This window comes from Camarhynchus parvulus, chromosome 4A, assembly GCF_901933205.1.
Source record: "Camarhynchus parvulus chromosome 4A, STF_HiC, whole genome shotgun sequence".
Classification (NCBI taxonomy): Eukaryota; Metazoa; Chordata; class Aves; order Passeriformes; family Thraupidae; genus Camarhynchus; species Camarhynchus parvulus.
The window spans coordinates 7452384-7473097 of NC_044600.1; the positions used below are offsets into that span (position 1 = coordinate 7452384).

The window sequence follows — 20714 nt, forward strand, 5'->3', positions numbered from 1 at the left end:
ATTAAAATGAGATCTGGGTTCCAGAGCAGTACATAGTGACCTGTGAGTTATCTGTGCTGGAAGGCAGCATCCTGGGCTGTGCTGGGGCTGGTGACTCACAGCTCACTCTGAGGAAATGCGAGCGGCTCCCGGCGCTGCGGGCGCTCTGTCAGGAGATGACGTGGCCCGATGTTCTGTGCTCTGAAAGTGAAATAATGTGGGTTTGGGGTGTTTTACATAGCCACTTTTATCTCTGCCTGGTCCATGCAGCTGCGAGGAGCACAGAAGGAGGACTCTGAGCTCGGTGCAGAGTTGATGTCCCGCTGGCAGCAGTGTGCTGGTGCTGCTGAGGGCTGTGCTGAGCTGGGCTGGCAGTGACCCTGCTGATTGCAGGATTGTAGGGGATGAAACTTGTTCTCTGTGCAAACAATGTATTTACTATGGAATCAGCTTTCTTGTCACTGGTGCTCTCCTTCAAAACCGTTTCTTCAAGTCCCTCCAAAGGCTCCGGAGCAATAACTGCAATAATTGATGGGAAAGAGTCTCTCATGTTGTAGGAACCTGTGAAATATTCACTAACAGGGGAGGCTTTACTGCTTGTTTGGTTTGTGGCATGTCTGTGCTCCTCCTGTCCAGCCCTTTTCTGCTGGTTCAGTCTGAGTGTGCTGTGAGCTCTCTTAGCAGTGCCTTACTTCCTACTAAGCACATTTCCAGTGATTAGGCTTGCATGGGATTTGAGACTCAGCGACACTGCCAGTCATGGGGTGACCTCAGTTGTTCTTTCCTGGGAAGAAAAATCATAACTGTGGCACTTCCCTCTTGGGGGCATGTGGGCAAGGGTGTGTTAGAGATGTGGAGGTGCTTGGACTTGCTTGGAATCAGATGCACCAGCATTGTAGAATAATTTTGAAATTGGACTTCTTGCATGTAAATAAATAGTGGACTAGAACTTAAATAACAAAGTTGAAAAATTCTTAGACTTATGAAAAGGATTAGTATTTCATACATTTGTGAGACTACAGTGTAACTTGTTCTCTCTTAAGGCTCATGCTTCTGCTAAAAGGTTTAATTGATTTATAACTGCAACTCAGTAAAGCAAACAATCAGCTTTCTGGGAAATTTCTGTTTTTTCCAGAAATTATTTTTCTCCTGCCGCGAGGCTGACTAATTCATACACTTTTATGTCCTTAGAAGATCTACATTGACATAATGTTTAAATTATTTGGTCAGCCCAGAAAAGAGAAAATACACTTGCTGTGTGTGACATTCCTGAAGGGCTACTTGTCTTTTTGGGAACTGGCAAGATAGGATGGTCAGTCATTGGCTTGAGATTCATCCTACTGGCCCCTTTTCTTCAAATTAATAATGATTTTGTAATCTCTAACAGCCTGGCTTCTGTGGGAAAACAAGAAGAATTTAACTGAATTTTCAGAAAGCTGATCTATGTTGGAAAAGAGAGAAAGCTGCTCACAGAGCACACGTAAGTTGCAGCTCTGTGGGGTGGTGAGGGATTTTCTGAGATGATTTTGGAATATATATCCTCACTGCTGGAGGAAGGAGTGTGTGAGGTGAGTGCAGCTCCTGCCTCTGGTGTTGGGCTGTCATGGGGCTCTCTGAAGTCCCTTGCAGGGACCACAGTCACATTACTGATGTCATTATTTTCCATTTGTTGTTCCAGGAATTAGCACAGCCTTGCCAAATGCTCTGGGTCTAATCTCAGTAATGCAGATGTTTTAATAGGTTAGAAGAAAGATTTTAGCTGCAGGGCCTGCCCATTATCAGGCTGTGGTTAGAAGTGCTTGGGTGTCCAGCTGCATTCCTTTCCTTTCAGCTGTCTCTGAAGTAGTTGTCAGCACAGGAGCATCCAAATGGCTCCCTCTTGGGGCCCACTTTAATAATCTGGAAAGGTTTTGTGAATGTACCCCTGAGATCTCGGGACAGTCACAATGTAGGAATGTTTCCTGGTTTTGGAAATATGTCTGTCTTGTAGCTGCCACCACCTGCCAGAAGGCCCTGGCAGAGAAGCCATGAAGTGGGGATCACCTCTGATCACTACAAAAGTACCAAGGTCCCAGATTCAGGTGCATACTGCTCTGTTCTCCTCCCCTGCCTGCTGTGAAGTGTGGCTTTGTCACACCTCTCCCTCTGCTGTGAGCTGTGAGTATTCCTGGAATCTGGTGTGCCCTGGTAGGACTGAAGTGTGATAAAGGTCTTTTGGGAAAGAAAAAAAGAGAAAAAAGGAGTGGGGGTAGAGGGGCTGCCTGGGAGGGAGGTGTTAATAAAACTCAGGATGAAGATCCATATGGTGGAATGGGTCTGATCCATTGGCCAGGAGGTACCTGGAGAACATGTGCTTTCTTTGTCTAGGTGTAATCAAGGCTTACTCAACCAGAGTCATTTGTCTTGAGCCAAAAAGGAAACCACATCTGTCATGGAAATAAGCAGCATAGTTCCTTAGAACTCTATCCTTCCCACTAGGATTCACCTGGCACTGCAGACTCCATTTGGCAGCTTCCTCACATGAAGCCATTGGCTGTAGGCTCCTTCCGGATGCTCAGCAAGTGGCCCAGCAATGTGTGAAAAAATAAAGGGCAGCAAAAAATAAAGGTACCAGCCCAGTGCTGTGCACTGCTCACAGGTGTGGTGAGGTGCTTCTCCCCAGGTGGAAATCACTGAATGCTGTGCAATGCCCAAGTCCTGGGAGGCATCAGTGCCCCTTTGATTCAATACATTTAAGAGGCTTTCTCTTGCTGCATAAATTGCTTTCTCATGTCTTTGAAGTGACCTGTTTGAATTAAACATCACAAAGTGCTTTTTATATAGCTGTGCCAACAACACAGTGCAACTGGCATATCAAAAATGAGATAAAGTGCTCTGGATATCACCAGAGTCAGGGCAGCATTTAGTTTCTTGCACAGTTTGTGCTGTCATTTGTATTTCCTCACAGCAAGCTGCCTCCTGCAATCCTGGTAATAGTTTTTACATAACGTGAAATCTGAAAAAGGAGGAAAGGTCAGCAATGCCCATGGGTGCATACTGGAAAGTGATTGCAGGAGTGACCTGCTCATCCCTGCACACCGAGTCCTCTCTGTGTCTGTTGCGGGGCACCACCGACACCACGAGAGGGAGCGTGGAGGCAGCGAGTGGCTCCTCCTGGATGGTCCGGCTCAGAGCAGGGCGGTGCTCCGGCCCTGGCGGCCAAACACAGCCTGAAAACAGAACAGAAATGGAAATAAATTCAGGTTTCGGGGCTTTGGGACTCCAAAGAATGTGTTGCACCTAGGATTAAGTTGTCTCAGGTGTCTGGAGTTGCAGTTGTGCTTGGTGTCTTTAGTGCATAATCGAGGTTATTTGGGATTTCCTGCTCTGTTATTGCTGGTAGATAAAAAGAGCCACTTACCTTAGCGGCTGAAGCTGAAATAAAAGTATAATCACAAGAATAAGATTTGCTTTAATTCTATGATTCCATGAGCATGAGAATAGGCACTAATTTTGCCTTGGGTGGGACTGGGGCAAAATGCTGCTGCATAATGTCACCTTCTGATATCAAAATGCTGCTCAGAGAAGTCTTATCCTGCAGTTGGAAGGTTATGGGTGAACCCCACCTAAATACAAAATAAAAAATGCAATTATTTCCATTTTCCCAGCAATTATTAATGAGTAATGAGTTTCAGCACACTGATGTCAGATTATTTATCTGATGGTTGGTAAGCAAAATTTGATGAAAATGGAAATGTATCATTGTTTATCATATTCAATAAATAGAACAGTTTTGAGGCAGAAGTTTTTAGAAGGGCAGGACATGGCAAGTTAGGTCTAACTGTTGAGATATGTTCAAGATATAATGTGGAGAAAATGTAAAACAATGATCACTGTTAAAAGGTTTAAAGGAAGGACCATGTACCTGGACTGTTCCCTACAGGTGTGTCTAAATCAACTCTAGTTTTTCCAGCCTGCTCCAGTGTTTTTTCTGCCTCACAATTTAAGGGTCTTTCCTAGGACCTCACTCAGATCTTCTCTGTAGTTTCTAGCAAACTCTTTATTTTCTCTTTATCTTGGGAATACAGCTGATCTGTTCTGGAGTGGCTCTGCATCAATCAGGTGATTGTTGTTCCTTTCTTCTCTTTTTAAGCTAAACAAACTCCATTTTTTCAGGCTTTGTGGGTTTTTTTCAAAATGCTTTTTAGGGGGTATATTTTATAAAAACTTTAAAGCAACTGTGTATAAGCTGGGAGCCCAGCTGAGAGTGAAGCCATTCCTCCTGGAAGGGCAGCAGGAATGTGGTAGGTACCCTATTCTGGATAGAAATGTCCCTGTTCACAGTGCTGGTGCCATGCCTTGGGTTCATTACCCAGCTGGGATAGCCTGGGTTGTGGGTCTGGAGCTGTTCAGAAGGATTTTGGCTGTGCCAGAGCTGCTGTCAGTAGTGCAGCCAAAAGCTGCATTGCTCTCTGGCCCTGCAGCTGGGGGAACTCTGGCTGGGTGGGGAGGGAGCGTGGATGTTCTCCTTGCAGCTCCAGCTGAGGAAGGAGAGATGAAATGTGAGTGTATGAAAGGTCACAGCTGACCAAAGTCCAGCTGGGTGAGTCCTGCCTGGCATTTCAAGTGTGCATTTCTGTCTGCTCAGCAACGAGCTGGGTGTGGGTTCTTGCCTCTTGGACTGTGGTGTTTGAAATCCCCTGGCTGGTCTCTATTCAATGACTTTATCTATACATCTCAATTTCCTTCCTCTGAACCATATTTGAAGATAAACATGACAAAGTCTAAGGGACAGCAATGCACAGTGATGCTGGGGCACCATGTCATGTCCCTTCTCTGCTGCAGTTTGTTCTCTCACAGCCTGCTCCTCTCTCAGGAGGCAGTGGGGACGGTTTGGGACATTTCCTTGCCCATCCCCAGCCCCAAACCAGGACAGCAGCTCTGCCCTGGCTGGCTCAGTGCCCAGTGACAGTGCTCACCCTTCCAGGAGGCTCTGCAGGGTGTAGCTGCAGTGCTCAGCTCTCTGCCCTGGCTCTGCCCTCGCTCCAGCACCGACAGGGAACAAAGGAGAAACACCCAAACATTTCTCCTTGGGAAAAGCGGCAACGGGGTTTGGGAGGAAGGAAACTTCTTGGTTCTTGCTCAGATGCACTCAGTGGAAGAAAATCCTTCCTGGGAGAACTGGTGCAACACAGGATGGTGCTAGCAGGGTCCAGAGTATTTAAAACCAAGGGCTGAGCAAGGAGCCCTGAAGCAGAACTCACTCCACCATGCTGCTGCTCAGGCCCCTCTGTGCTCTGGTGCTGCCGCTCGGGGTCCCCTCCCCACCTGCCACTATGGCTGTGCTTGCCCTTCATGGCTTCTGTGCTTTCCTGCTCCATTCTCACATTTTCCCTGCCCCTGCAGATAAGGAGGACATACATACCAGGCTGGACTGTGGCATTGGCTCAGGCCAGGAGCCAGAATTACTCCTGGTGCTCCCCTTGTGTGCTGCTCCAGCTGTCCCCCAAGTCACCTCCAGAAGAAGGAGACAGGTGGGGATGAAACAGGTTTCTCATCTGCTCAGACAGCAACAATCTCCAGGCCCAAGCAATCCTTGCTTGTCCCACATCTCTTCTTGCTGTCCTTTAGTATCCTATTCCAAAAAGCTCTTGTTAATGTAGTTTGATCCTGTTTGCTGTCTCCATGCTGTGTCCATGGATAGCTTTATAGGGTGGTCAGAGGTCCTGTCTGACCCAACACAGCCTTATTCCTTCATAGCAAGGTAGTGAAATAAACCCTTTTCTTCTGCCCACAGCCTGACTGGAAGGTGCCCAGCTTCCAACAGCATCTGTGGAGTCCAGGGATCAGTGCCCTGGCATGCCAGGAGAGCCTGTAGCAGGGAGACTTGGCTTCTTCTGGGCTTTGGGGCTCCTCTACTGCACCCCATACATCTCTCCTGCCAGCCCAGTGTCCCCACCGTGCTCCCAGTGCGGAGCTGTGCCTGTGATGTGAGAGCCACTCACAGGAGAGCTGCTCCTCTCCTTGTGCCCGTCAATATTTGACAGCACAAACATTTTAAGCTGCAGAGGGAGAGTGCACTCAGCCCCCCCAGATGGTTTGTACGTGGTGCTGCCCTTCTCCTGTGACACAAAGAGCTCAGAGCCCAGGGCCACGAGCAGAGCTGGGTTTGGTCCTTGATGTGGGGCTGGCACAGGGGCACAGCCATCCCCTCCTGGAGCACAATGGACTCAGCTGATTTGTGGAGCAGCTTCATGGGGAAAGGCAGGTTGGCTTTGATTTTGGTCTTGGTTAGCAGAAGACTTACACATTTTTCTGTGGATAAAGAGCTCTATTGTCTTTCTCTCTGCACCAGAGATGACAAGGTATCATGTTGCCCTGATGGCCTCTGTCTTGATATCATCAGGAATATTTGGGAAGTTTAAGAGAGGTCATGGCAAATGGTCTGGAGTGACTTACAGTGCAAGTTTCAGTAAGGGAGCACCAAGCAAAATCTCTGCAGCACTAAATGCGGTTTTTTTTTTGGTTTGCTGAGCCATGTTTCTATCACTCTGGGTCCCACAGGATCGTGTGTGGTTGTGACTTTTTCCAGCAGCAATAATGATCTCCTATGCCAGTCCAGTGCCTGCCTTTGGCACTGCTCAGTGCATTTATTTCTGAAAGGCGGGGCTCCTGCCCAAAGGTGCTTTCACCCAAAAGCTCAGTGAGATGGTCTCTGATGGGTGAGAGGAACCAGAGGGGTCAGAGAGCTCCTCATGCTCCTGCCCACCTGGGGCAGAGGAGCAGCACAGGCATCCCCAGGCACCCAGCACAGAGCAGCCTGGGCTGAGCTGGGCTCTGAGGGCGGCTCTGGCACTTCAGGAGGAGCTGATGAGTGGGGACGTGGGCTGTTCAGGTTTGAACTGGGAACCAGGGTGTCTCAAAGGCTTGTGAGACTTCACTAAGCTACTCAGCCAGGGTGTGAGCTGGGAATTAGGAGCAGGTTCTCCTCTGCCTCTCCAGGAAGGATTCACAACTGGTTTCAAGTCCAGTTGGAAACATTTTCCAGTCTCTGGTGAAGTACATCAGCCCATCCACACATCACTCAGTGGACAGGACATGATCTGCCCACCCCATGGAGCCAGCACAGCTGCCAGCAGCTGCTCTGCCAGTGCACCTTGACCAGAGCAGGGCAAGGGTGGCACTCACTGCTGGGTGACTTTGGCAGGGGAGATGCTCAGCTCTTCTCCCCTGGCCCATGGCACCAAGCGTGCGCTTGCTTTGCCCTCTCACTGCTCACCACCAGCTGTAAGAGCTGAGCTTTTATCTCAGCCCCATTACTGCCAATCTCCCCCCTATTAATACACCCATAATTCACAGGCAGAAAACATCTTTTATTGCAGTGGTGACATTTAAATCAAGGGAGGTATTGGTTTGTCAGGTTTTTTTTTTTAATTAGTTTTTAGTCAGTCAGCTCATTTGCTCCAGTCTCTGCTCCACATCTGTGAGTGCAGCCTTCTCCATCCAGCTGAGAGGGAATTATGTGTGCAAGAGGAGTCAGGGCTCCCTTCCCAGCTCCCAGCTCACACTGCTAGCACTGCCGTGCCTGCTGCACACCCAGCTGCCTGCCCGAGGATGCTGCACCTCAAAGTCCAGTTCCTGGATGATTCCCAGAAGATCTTTGTAGTTGATGTAAGTGGGTACCATATTCTTACTGATTTTTTTGGTGTTAATTATTAAATCGTTGCTGCTCTGAAGGATTGCATGGTCTCTGATAGATTCTTGTTTTCAGCTTTAAAAAAAAACCAGCAAACAAACCAGAAAACCAATCTCAAATACAAAATGAACCTTTCTAGAACTAATTAGTAAGTGGTTTTTGGTATCAATGTATTCCTGTGCTCCCCTGTTATTGGCATTATTTATGAAGAAGGAGGAATGGCTTTTACTTACCTGATGTGATCTTTAGTAAATCAGTTAAGTGATGGTGTTGAGTTCCCTCATTTGTCTGGCTGCCAGTGTAAACATTCAGCAAGGAAGAAAAGTCTGGGAACAGAATAAAAATAGCATATTTATCCAAGTTATCCCTGTTGAGAAACATCTGCACACATCTGCTCCTGGGCATTCAGCTGTAAAAGAAAACTATGTGGTTTTGTTAATAGCTGAGTAAAAAAACTCTGTCATATTTTCTGCATGGCAGTGTCCCACAACACATTGTGATTAATAATTCACATTTAACAAATGCTAGCTCTGAACTAGGTATAAAATATTAAGTATTAATATCTATGGTGTTAGATTTATGCATATGTGTATAGATAACTGAAAGCAGGTATGTCTTGTCTGTGTGTTAGAAGCATCTTTTTACAAGTGTGATTGCACATTTACTGTTGGTTAGTGTTTAATAATGACAGTAGCTAATTGAATTAGCTAATTCAAGTGGATTTGTTCTGGTACTTACCTGCATCTCCTCTGGGAGCAGAGTGTTTAATATAAAGTGGGGTTTTTTTCAAGTTCTGTTGCTTTTCTTCTGCTGCTCTCTTCTGTGGTTTATAGCACAGCCTGAGAACTGCTCTCTCAGATGCACAGCTCCATTTCTTTGTGACAGTATTTTGCACAAAAGAGGATTATAAAGCAATTCCATGCCTTGACACAGTATGGAAGTTGTTTGATTTAGTTTAATTAATCTATCCTAGTCCAGGAGTCAGCTTAAAAATGAGACTGGTCATTTTAAAATGCCTCCTTCTCCTCCCCCCATTGATTAGATCAGGTCATAGTGAGACACAATTCAAAAGATGCTTCTCCTACAATGTTGCTGAATTTTTTTCCACCTCTGTTTTCTTATTTGCTCAAAAGGCAGCACTATAGCTCTGCACGACATGTTATTGCAGCAAATAGCTTCCATTAGAGGAACTCCTGGTCATTTCCTTTTTTAGCATGGAATGGCATTGGAAACCCCTTTTAGGCATTTCATGCATTTGCTGCTGCTGTGTGGGTACAATAAATGAGTAGCTGAATTAGTGACTTCTCCAGTACAAAAGGAGTGCTTTGGGCTAAGTTTTGAGCAGATATTTTAAGCAACTCTTCCTAAACCCCTCCTGACTTTGGGAAGCTCTTTTGAATGAGGAGTACTTCAGTATAATGGGGGAGGGAAAGGACAAAAGAGGGAAAACACAGAGGGCTGACTGCCCCTGCACCTCACACAGTGTAAACATCTCTACCTGCCTCACGTGGGTGTCACAGCTGCTGGCATGTGCAGCAGGGTCTCCTTTCCAGGCTGCTTGCATGAGAACAAGTTCCTTTCCAGGTGCTGGATGCTGACCCAGGGAGCCTTCTGCCTCCGTCTGCATCGGCTGGGACCACTGAGTTCCCAGGATGTCCTTCAGCTGAGCTCTGGTTCCTGGGATAACGGGTCTGAGCCCTCGGGGCAGGGCAGAGAGGGGCTTGGCACATCTCTGAATGTCCCCACTGAATGTGCCCTCCCTGCTGAACACCCCATGGCTGGGCCTGGGGTGCTGTGGGCAAACCAAACAAGCCCAGAAAAACTCTCTGCTGAGGCTGAGTGAAGGACAGGGTCTCCTGTGCTCATCTGTTCCCTGTAAAGCTGGGAATCCCTTGCAGGAGGTGTGGGCCTGGTGGCAGAGAGGCAAGGGCACAGGGAGGCTGGTGGCTTTAGGTGCAGGACACTGTGCTGATAGGGCAGGCATCTCCCAAGGTGGTGGGAAAAAATCACACCAAATCCCACGAGGGATTTGCTCACCCCTAACCATTGGACTGGCTGTAGCAGCCTGTCCTATGGGAATGCTGCAGAAATGGGCTTTGCCTTTGGGCTGCAGGTGCTGCCAGAGTCCCTGTGGGGACATGGGGGTGTCTGTGTGTCCCCCGTGTGCTGCATGTGTTGCTGTCTGCCCCTGGAAGTGCCTCTGGCTCTCTGATTCTGCTCACAGTCCCAGATGCTTTCACTGAGGAGTGAAGGGCAAGTGCAGCCTCCCCTTTTCACCCTCTGCTCTGGGGTTTCTGCCTGTGGGTGCTCACCTGGCCCTGCCTCGTTCCCAGAGGAACCTGTGGGCTGGGACATGGCACAAACAGCCCCACATGCCATGGTTGTACCTTGCACAGTGCTCCCCCAGCACAGACCCCACTCCCCTCACTTGGTACAGGGCAGGGCTGATGCTGCTGAGCACCTCTGCACCCCAGGGCTTGAGGAAGCACTGGCCTCAGCATCCCAAAATCCAGGACAGGACACCTGCAAGCAGCACTCTACACGAGCAAGGCTCTGCTCCTCAAGCAGCCCCTGCAGCAGCAGGGCTGTGTCTCCCAGCAGGTTTTCCTGGGTTTGGGGCTGCTCCTGCCCCGTGGTGCCTGCCCTGGGCGCTGCTGGCCTTGGAGCAGAGTGGGTTGCTCCCAGCAGACATGTGGTAAGTAATAACCCAGTCAGAAATGCTTGTCTTTCCTGGCTGCCTGACAAAGGCCAAGGCCTTTCATGCTAGAAAATTCTAGCTTGGAAAAAAAACATTTATAATTTTTTTAATTACCCTTGTGATCCAGTAATTTTGAGGAGAGCTGGGAGTGCTGCAGAGCGAATGCTGTTATTATGCTATCACTTTTCTGCAGCCTTTCAGCACAGAGCCAGCAATTTCATCCCAGGAGAAGCCCTGAAAGGTGGTTATTAGTGTGCCTCACCAGCAGCAGCCAGGTCCCTCCCATCCCTGCTGGGGACAGCCACTGCCACAGGGAGCTGCAGCCTGTCTTCCCCTCCATCACCCAACATGTGATAATTTAGCAGCTGTCTAACCTGGCCTCTCTGCTCCAGCCTGCTTTTGCAATAACCATTACTTCTTTTTCCTCTGTTTTTCACAAGCTGATGAAGGCCTATCAGGGTTTTGTTGGGGTGGGTTGCTGCCATTTTAATTTTTGGTACTTTCTTGAGCATTTTCCAGAGTCAGGGGCCTCCTGGTTTGTTCTCCAGCCAGGTCATACAGCATGGCAACAAGTCAAGAAAACACCCCCCAAGTGTTTCTGTTTACTGGGAATAACTACAGCCTGGCCTCCCTTATCAGCATGTAGCACCACTTAATTCCTATTGCCAAAGCCCAGGGATGACTCAGAGCCCACGGCACAGGATCTCTGGCCCTGTTGCTGTTAATTACCATGACCCATAATAGCAGCTCAGCCCCAGCTGTTGGGACACAGACTCACTGCACAGGTTTGAGGGCTGCTCCCGTTTGCTCTGAATGAAGCACGTTGGCCATGGCTGTCCCTGGGTCAGGCAGGTGTTCATCCTGGGGTCACTCACTGGTTTGCCAGGGACAGAACTGCCCACACAGTGATAGTTGTGAACAGTGAGTCAAAACATGGTTTATTCTCTCTTGCTCTCCTTTCTGGTTTATGTTCCTTAATAAAGGAGAAGTGATGGGAAGGAATCTGATTTCCAAAAGAAGGGAGCACAGCATGCAGTTGTCCTGTTGTACATGCTGGAGCCAAGAGCATTTATTGAGTAAGATTCTGCTGCTGTGTGGTCAGGAAAGGGGTGCAGCAAGGGAGCTGAAACTTCTCCCCAACTCTCTGAAATCCCATCACTGCTGCTGTCAGCATTGCCTAACCTGCTGCTTCTGTGCTGTGTTTGTTTGCTAGCAAAAATCCTGTGGGAAAGGGCTCTTCAGCCTCACCTGCAGCCACCTGAACCTCGTGGAGAAGGAGTATTTTGGGCTGGAGTTTCACAGCCAGGCTGGGAACCAGGTGAGTGCAGCTGGCACTGCCTGCATGGCTGGGGATTGTCAGCACCTCTCTGAAATTCCAAATGGAAAATTAAATAGAAAGTTTTGCCATGATGGCAGGAAAACCCTGAGAATGGGAGTTAGGAGGGGAGCCACAAACCCCAGTGATATGTGCAGCTCATGGTCTGTCCATGGCCATCTGTGTGACACTTGTTGGATGCTGGCCAGCATCTTCATGCTGCATCCTTCCATGCTGCTGCTGCTGCTTTTATTCCCCTCTCTTGTGCCTTTTATTTACCCAGCTCTTCTTTGCCTTATTTCAGGTCTGGTTGGAACCACTAAAACCCATAACAAAGCAAGTGAAAAGTAAGTATTTCAATAATAGAATTCTTATAAATCATTACCAATGACAGTCTAGCACAGACACGTTCATGCAGCGTTGTTTCTGGGGGACAGGATCTCTGGCTTCCAGCACTTATCCAGGCTCATTTTAGAGGGTGAGGCTGGGCAGCCTTGTTTGCAAGGACACCTCAGTCCCTACAAAATCCCACAGAAATGCCACTGCCTTTGCAATCTGCTATCTGCACCGTTTTAGGCTGGAGCTGTTAATAATCTGACAGCTTGGCAGAGGAGCAGGGGTGGCTGAGTGCCTGTGTGGCCGTGCTGGCAGTGTGACAGGCACTGCTCCTGCTTGTCCTCCTTTTCCCTCTGCAGCTCAGGGTGGCCCAGGCACCTGCCTGAGGCAGGATCCCCCCTCTGCCCTCAGCTCCTCCCCAGCCCCACGGAGATGCTGCAGAGCCTGACCTGAGTCCAGGCCCAGCCTCCTGTGCCGTGGCCAGGACCAGGGTTCATTCAGTGCTGCTTTCAGGCCTCTTTCCAACCCCATGTTTTCCCCAAGCTGGGAGGTGACTGAGATCTTGGGGCCATGACCCCAGCCTTTGCCAAGGGGAGGCTGCAGAGCAGGGTTTGCATGAATCTCCCTGAAAGGGGAAAGTCTGATAAGGAGCATTCCCTTCCTGGGTGCACCACAAATGGAATTGTTACAGGCACCTATTTCCTTTACCTTCTGGCCTGTCCCTCTGAGCCATCCCAGGGTGTTCTGACAGTCAGTGCTTACATAATTGCCTCCCTCCCTTCACACATTTGGCCTTGGGCTTGGCTGCTTGTTGTCCCTCATCCCACAAAAAAACCCCTTTGCCCAGGCAGCCTCCTATGGAGCTGTGGCATCCCAAGTGCTTGGAGGGCTGAGTTTAACACACAGCCCCAGTGATGGCAATTACACCAAGGCTCTGGCCAGGCTCCCTGGCACCATTTCATGGAAACCCCCTCCAACAGGGATTTTTGCAATTTAAAGAATTGCTGGGACATTTTTCTCTTTAGTATTCTTTAGATATCCAAATCTCTGTTTGCATTCACTGGTGATACTGGGGGCCGGGGCACGCTGGTTTTGGGGGAGCAAGCTGTAGTCCCTGATTTGTAAGGGTCCAGATAATTTACTCTGTAGGGAGGCAGCATGTGTGAAGAGAGTTGTAAATGTTCTCAATAGACATGTAAAAGAAAACTTATGAAGATGTTGTGTTTTAAGATCCTAAGGAGGTTCTTTTCAAATTTATGGTGAAATTTTTCCCAGTGGACCCCGGCCACCTGAGAGAAGAACTGACCAGGTACAGTGCTCGTTTTATTCCTTTCTTACCACACAGTTCTGTGTTTTTGCAGTGTGTTAATTCTTTATCTTCATCCACCCCAGCTTGTCTGTGTGCAGTGGTTATCCTAAGTATTACTCTTTACAGAACAAAACCAGAGAATATCTTTTCTTGATCCTCTGTTTTTAAACACAATCCACTTGAAGGATCAGCTGTCTTATGAGGCTGCAATTTGTTTACTGCCAAATACTTTAACAGTTGGGCACAGAGTCTGACTGCTCAGTCTAGCTCCTGCCTCAAGCAGTGTTCTGAGAGAACAACTTTAGTTTTATTTTTAAAAATGACATTGTTAGCTTCTACAATTTTAGAGAAAGCATTGCAAACAGGGACTAAGTATAAAATAAAGACAGTGCTTATGCAGAACCTCAGCCCCAAGAGAGGCAAATGCCCTCCAAAACAGAAAGGAATGTTAATTTTGAAATCTACTAATGAGCATTTCACTGACAGGGATGTGCTGGTGCTACTGGTGCCCAGCTGCGTCCTTCTGCAGGGGCTGCATGCTCATCCTGTGACCCTGTGGATGTGCATCCCATGAGATACGGGAACAGGCATGGCCCTCACGGCTCAGCCCAGCACCCAGTTCGCCCAGGGATGCTCCTGTCCCCCTCCACAGGTACCTCTTCACCCTCCAGATCAAGAAGGACCTGGCCCAGGGGCGGCTGCCCTGCAGCGACAAGAGCGCCGCGCTGCTCGTCTCCCACCTGCTGCAGTGTAAGGGCAAGAGAGGCTGCAGGGCCAGGGGCCCTTCCCTGGGGATGGGCTTTGGCCGTGCAGCCAGGCCTCCCCTCTGCACCGACCCCTCACAGCCTAATCCCTGCTCTCCCTGTCCCCAAAGCCGAGCTGGGCGACTTCCACGAGGAGACAGACCAGCAGCACCTGGCCACACACAGGTACCTGCCCAACCAGGAGTACCTGGACAACAAGATCATGCACTACCACCGGAGACACAGGTAAGGGCTGCTCCACAACCCCCTATGGACCTCTGCTGACACGGCGCTCCCCTCAGCAGGCAGGGCTGGCAGTGGGATGGGTGTGATGCCAGCCTGTGCACCTACAAAACGTCTTTTTTCAGCCCATTTCAGCATCTCCCTTCTCACTCCTGTCCTTCCTCTGCCTTGTGTCTCCAGAGGGAAGACGCCGGCCGAGTCGGACGCTCAGCTGCTGGACGTGGCCAGGAAGCTGGAGATGTACGGGATCCGCCCCCACCCCGCCAGCGACGGCGAGGGGACACAGATCAACCTGGCCGTGACACACATGGGGGTGCTGGTGCTGAGGGTGAGCACAGATCAGATCAACCTGGCCATGACACACATGGGGGTGCTGGTGCTGAGGGTGAGCACAGATCAGATCAACCTGGCAGTGACACACATGGGGGTGCTGAGGGTGAGCACAGATCAGATCAACCTGGCAGTGACACACATGGGGGTGCTGGTGCTGAGGGTGAGCACAGATCAACCTGGCCATGACACACATGGGGATGCTGGTGCTGAGGGTGAGGGGACACAGATCAGCCTGGCAGTGACACACATGGGGGTGCTGGTGCTGAGGGTGAGGGGACACAGATCAGCCTGGCTGTGACACACATGGGGGTGCTGAGGGTGAGCACAGATCAACCTGGCCGTGACACACATGGGGGTGCTGGTGCTGAGGGTCAGCCCGGGGCTCAGGGGTGGCCTCTCCAGCTGGAGGTGCCCCTTCTCCCCTTTGAGCACCCCAAACTCTCCCAAACTCTCTCTTCCACAGGCCATGGGGGTGAAGGGGATGCTGTAGGACTCAGCCCCACCAGCCCTGCATGCCCCTGAACGTGCCCCAGCCCTGCTGGCCCTTGTCCCACGAGCGTGGTGGCCGTGTGAGCAGCACAGGTTCCACGGCTCTGTCACATGCGCTCGCTGTGTAATCTTCCAGTGAAAATAGCCCCCCACGTCTGTGCAATTACATAAGGCTGTAATCACGGCCCAGCTCTGCAGTAAATACAGACTTCCTCTCCGCTCCCACACCAGCTGATTTCAACCTGGGAACATCTTGTCACAGCAAAAAAACAAAAAAACAAAAAAACAAACCAACAAACCCAAACATAAAACCTAGCTGTGGGTCTGCTGTTGGTAATTAGTGCTGCCAGACCTGGTTATTTATTCAGAGCCATAAACACCCCTCATGCATGATTAGAGCATCTGTGAGCCCATTAAAATCTGGGCTCTTGCAGAAAGCTGAGAGGGTCCTGGTGCCACAGAGTGGAGTAATGTGAGTTTTCCTGGTTCTGCCATGTGGCTGCATCTAACCTTGTGCAAAATGATAACAGAGTAATTAATGTGTGCTTGCAGCCTGCTTAAGCCAGGTTTGAAGGTGTGGGGGTGAGCTGAGCACTGCTACACTTCCCAGCAAAGGAGGGGAGAATATTATTTATTTGGGGCACTGATTCTGCCTTAACTCATGTGATATTTGAGCTGGCACAGATAGGACTCCCTGCCTTAACATCTCTGAGTATTTTCTGTGGGTCCTGGACTTTTGCAAAGAGCTCCAGCAGGCAGAGTTAAGCCCTGAACCTCAATTTCTACTTGTAGAACCAGCTGATGGAGAGTCAAACACCAAACCCCAGCAGCTCCAGGAGCTGCATTGGAGTCTGATGCAGTGTCCTGTGAGCTCAGGCCTTGGCCCACTGCATTTCTGTATTTACAGGTTGCCCCATCCAGCTGTAATTGCTGTGTTTGTCCTTGCAGGGCAATACAAAGATCAACACCTTCAACTGGTCCAAAATTCGCAAACTGAGTTTCAAGAGGAAGCACTTTCTCATCAAGCTCCATGCGAACATCTCTGTAAGTACCACGCCACAGGCACTGCTGGGCTCGGGGGCAGACAGCTGTGGATGGAAGGTCAGCCACACAAAGTCCCCAGTTTTGAGTAAAATCCATTCCTGCTGCTCATGATGGTGCTCCTTCTTGAGGGCTACTCCTGTGTCCCCAGCCAGGTGACAGTGCAGTGCCTGGAGCCACTGGCAGCCCATACAACCCCTGGGGGATCAGGAGGGGCACATGGCAGAGCTTGTGCCGTGCTCCTGACCCCATCTCTGGCACACAGGCACTGTGCAAGGACACGCTGGAGTTCACCATGGCCAGCCGGGACACCTGCAAGGCCTTCTGGAAGACGTGTGTGGAGTACCACGCCTTCTTCAGGCTCTCTGAGGAGCCCAAGTCAAAGCCCAAAGCCCTTCTGTGCAGCAAAGGTTCCAGCTTCCGCTACAGGTAAATTCCCAGGGGAAACCCAACCTGCTGGGGCTGGGAAGGGCCTGGGGATGGCTCTGAGCCTTCCTTTTATGGCAGCCCTGTCTGAATCCGAGGGGGTGATAACAGCTACTTCTCCTGGAGAGCCCCCTGCCTCGGTCCTGCTGCATCCCCTCACAGGGGCACAAGGGCAGGGGCTGATGGTGCTGCTCATGTTTCTCCCTCCATGCTGCAGTGGCAGGACTCAGCGGCAGCTGCTGGAGCACGGGAGGAAGGCTAAGATGAAGAGCCTGCCCTTTGAGAGGTACCAGGGCATGGAGGGGGAGAGGTGCCTGAGGGGACTGGGGAGAGGGGAAGGACCCTCCTGGCCATCACCTACCCTTGTTCTTCTCCTGCAGGAAACACTACACATCCCGCTATGATGAGAGGCAGTGCCGCTCCTCCCCGGACCTCCTGACGGATGTATCAAAGCAGGTGAGCCCCCATGGCATCAGCAACAGCTCTGTGCCAGGGCCTTGGCATTGCTGCCCCAGCTGGGGCCAGACCCTCAGCTCTGGGTGCTCCCTTCCACCCTGCTCTGGGCATTCACCCCTCTCTGTGCCCTGCCCAGGTGGAGGAGCTGCGCCTGGCCTACGGCAGCCGAGGCTCCTACCACGCCAACGGCGTGCACGGCTCCGAGCCCACCCTGGACAGCCGGCGCCGCAGCTCCACCATGGAGGTGACCTTTGCTGCTGAGCTGGAGCGCTCCAAGCCCGAAGCATCCCCCACCTTCCTGCCCCACTCCAAGAGCTCGTCTGCCTTCCCCCTGCTCTACGCCGAGCTGGAGATGGAGCGGGCGTGGGAGCCCATTGACCTCTTTGGAGCCAGAAATCCCTTGACATCCTTCCGACCCCACCACCAGTTCGCTGGGAACAGCAAGAGCACCTCTGTGGGCAACATGCGGGAGGTGAGCGCCCGGCAGCTGGTGTACATGGATGTGCCCTGTCCCCTGCCTGTGGTGGCCCCGGCGCCCCCTGTGCTCTTCTATCTGGACAGGGCCCTGCAGCCCCCATGCCCTGCACTGGCCCCTGGTGAGGACACAGCAGGACCGGCCGGTGCAAGCGGCCCCACGGCAGCAAAACCCCCCCGGCAGAGCCCGAGCGGGGCCCAGGCTGGGCAGCTCCATGATGAGGCTGCAGGCACAGCCGTTGGCACGAGCATGGCGGGGGACAGCAGGTCCCTGGCTCGCCCCTTCGCTTATGGCCTTCAGGACCAGCCTCCCAAGCGCTCCTGGAGCCAGTCAGACATGAAAACCATCCGCTTCCCCTATGGCTCGGAGTTCAGGCCCCTGGGGCCGTGCCCTGCTCTCAGCAGTCGCAAAGGGGGTGTTTTCTGGCACGTCCCAGCCCAGCAAGGGCTGGCTCCGGGGCTGCGGCGCTGCCCCGAACGCTACCTGGGCAGCAGCACCGAGTCCAGCGACTCGGACCCGGAGCTGCTGGGCGCCGAGCACTGCTCCCGGTACGGCCGCGTGCTGCGCTCGCCCATGGCCCGCGTGCGGCTCTCCTCGGGCAGCCTCCAGCTGGATGAGGAGGATGAGGAGGTGTCCTTTGCCACCAGTGCTGCTGAGGAGAGGATTTCCAGAGGGGCCTCCAAGTATTTTACCTAGGTGCCTGACACCGGCCAGAGGAAGCGGAGGTGGCCGGTGCTGACCCAGGGTCAAAGAATGGTGACACTCTGTGTGCAGGTCTGCTTACAGCTTATGAAACATTGATGGGATCATTGTGTGAGTGCTCTTAGCTCTAGAGGATGTGTTAATGGACATCAGGGTGTGTTCAGAAGCATTCAGCCCCAGCACCACACTTTGAAGCTGGTTTGCCTCTGCCACACATCTTCAGAGGGAGGTCTTGCTTCAGCCAGAGATCTCCTAAAGCCCTGCTAAGGGAGAAAAACAGACTTCTCACAGAATAGCTTCAGCTGCTGCTTTTCCCAGCTGCAGGGAGGCACACTGGAGGGAAGGGTGTTTCAGGCCCTTTTGGAAAGCAGCAAGATCATGGGAGCCTGCTCCTGGAGCTGATGCCATGTGGACAGGACAAAACCCCAGCACAGAGCTCATCTCCTCCACCTGCCTCACCTCCTCCAGTGCTGCAGGGAGCAGCTGGCACTCAAAGGCAAGGCTCTGTGTGGCTGTCGCCTCCCTGGCCAGTTTAGAGGATTATCCTTCTCCAGAAATATCTCAGGAGTGCTTGTCAAGCTTTAGAAGCACCCCATGGTGAGCACTGGGAAGTGGGTTCACACACTCTAACTGTGCTTTGCTTAGGCACATCAGCCATCGCCTCCTGGCAGCACCGTGACAGCCCCAGTACCTCAGTGCTCTGCTTAAATCTGAGGGAGAGAGAGGGTAAGGGGGTTCTTTGGGGTCCTTTGCTTCTTCCCCCAATCTGTCCTCAGTTAAGCAGCATGGGAAAAAATATTTCAGGAGCAGGTAGGAATGGAACAAGCAGCTTCTTGGAAGTACTTTTATTTTAAAAACTTACTGTTACCCTAAACATACATGAAATCTACTCCGAAATCTTGAGAATGATGACACCTCTGTAAGATTTTATGGGGAGATCTTGGTAATTTTCTTTAAGAACAACCCTGTAAGTCTTTGTAGGACATGACTGTAAGCAGGGAGACAGCCCAGAAAATCCACGGTGGAAAAACAACTGCAGCCTGCTAGAAGGATTTCAGAAACACGGAAGCTGGGACAAAAAAGATAGATTAAAATGTAGAAAGAACCGGGCTTATGGGTCCTGCTCACTCTGCATGTTGCTGTCCTTTGTTTTAGAAGGTGGACAATAAAAAAGAGTTGTTCACACTGGAGTTTTGAGTTCCTCCTTCTGCCCTGTGAAATCTGCACCCCCAGTCCTGCAGGCACATCCTCAGCACACCTTGCCCTGTGCTTCCCAGCTCAGGAGCTTCCTCAGTCCTCCCAGGAGCTGGTTTCCCTCTCCTGCTCTGCAGCCTGGCCTCCTCTGTGCCTTTGCTGTCCCAGCAACTGGGGAGACTTGTGGAGATCCCTGAAGGCTGCTGAAAACAGCCACATTCTTGGTTGCTTGCCCAAAGAAATGCATTAGCCCAACAAGTGAGTACATTGTAAGGTTTGCTTCTGCTCTGAGTTACCCTGTGCTGAAGCTGGGAGCTGCAGTGATCCCTCACGCTGCTCTGGGACAATTTTCTACTGAAAAAAGGGATAATCTTTCTGCCTAGAGGGTTGTTTCTTCTCCATTCCCAAAGCTCTGCACCTTGGAAAGAGGAAGAATCACCACTCAGTACAACATTTAAGAATGGCAGTCTGTGGGCACAGTTTGGTAGAGGGTTAAAAAAAGCCAGTGTTTCAAACACAGGCTGCACACACAGCCCTGGGATACTCCACAATCACTGTTAGCTCCTCAAAGCATGTGGAGACACACCTTGAGCATGTCCCACCATGAGAGATCATTGTACAAACACCCTGCCCAAATCTTCAGGAACTGCCAGGGCTGGTCTTCAAGACTATGCTGGGAAAACAGCCTTGAGAGGGAGAAACAAGGGCTTGGGAACTATTTTTGGATTTTTCCATGGACTAGGGAGAACTGGGGCACAGTGTGGGCACTGTGCCTCAGCACATCCTACACATGGTCAACAATAGCAGAGGAACAAAGCAGCTCGTCAGCAAGTGACACAAATCAACATCTCTGAGCTAAATTCATTGCTAAAACCACTTTACTGACTAAAATTAAGGAATAATCCCAGTAAGCAGTGGCTGACTTGTCAAGGAATAACTGAAACAATCTTTGCCTAAGTCCTTCCCCTCACTCCCTGCTCAGCCCTATTCACCCTGGAGATAAGGACAACTATTTAAGTGATTTTGTTTCCCTAGGGAAGAAAACAAGGATGGAGAGAGGACGTGGAAAGATTTAGTTTGCTGGTGGTGAAAGACAAACAGCAGAACCTGGAAAATGTAAACTGTTCTAGTCCTTACACAAAGGATTATTGAAGGTCGGAAGGCACTGCAGCATCACAGTGGGAAAACATTAAGCTACTCAGGGCATTCAGATAGAAGTAACTGGTTTATATAAAACAGATAAAGGTTTAGACAAAATAGATAAAGCTGTGAAATAAGCCGACATACACACCTCTAAAAC

General features: G+C 50.7%; 1 protein-coding gene across 2 annotated transcripts; it reads left to right on the forward strand.

Moving 5' to 3' along the window:
* The first annotated feature begins 7572 nt into the window (after positions 1–7572).
* Positions 7573–18459, forward strand: FRMD7 (FERM domain containing 7). Of its 2 annotated transcripts, none has more exons than XM_030967742.1 (12): positions 7573–7629; positions 11566–11670; positions 11972–12014; positions 13234–13312; positions 13965–14062; positions 14187–14301; positions 14479–14626; positions 16069–16164; positions 16427–16590; positions 16805–16873; positions 16968–17043; positions 17180–18459. In XM_030967742.1, the coding sequence occupies exons 1-12, from the start codon at positions 7573–7575 to the stop codon at positions 18212–18214; spliced, it is 2085 nt and encodes a 694-aa protein (XP_030823602.1). In that variant the 3' UTR covers positions 18215–18459. The 2 variants fall into 2 exon arrangements, with proteins under 2 accessions (XP_030823602.1, XP_030823603.1); XM_030967743.1 differs by having other exon boundaries at positions 13279–13312.
* Positions 18460–20714: the final 2255 nt, after the last annotated feature.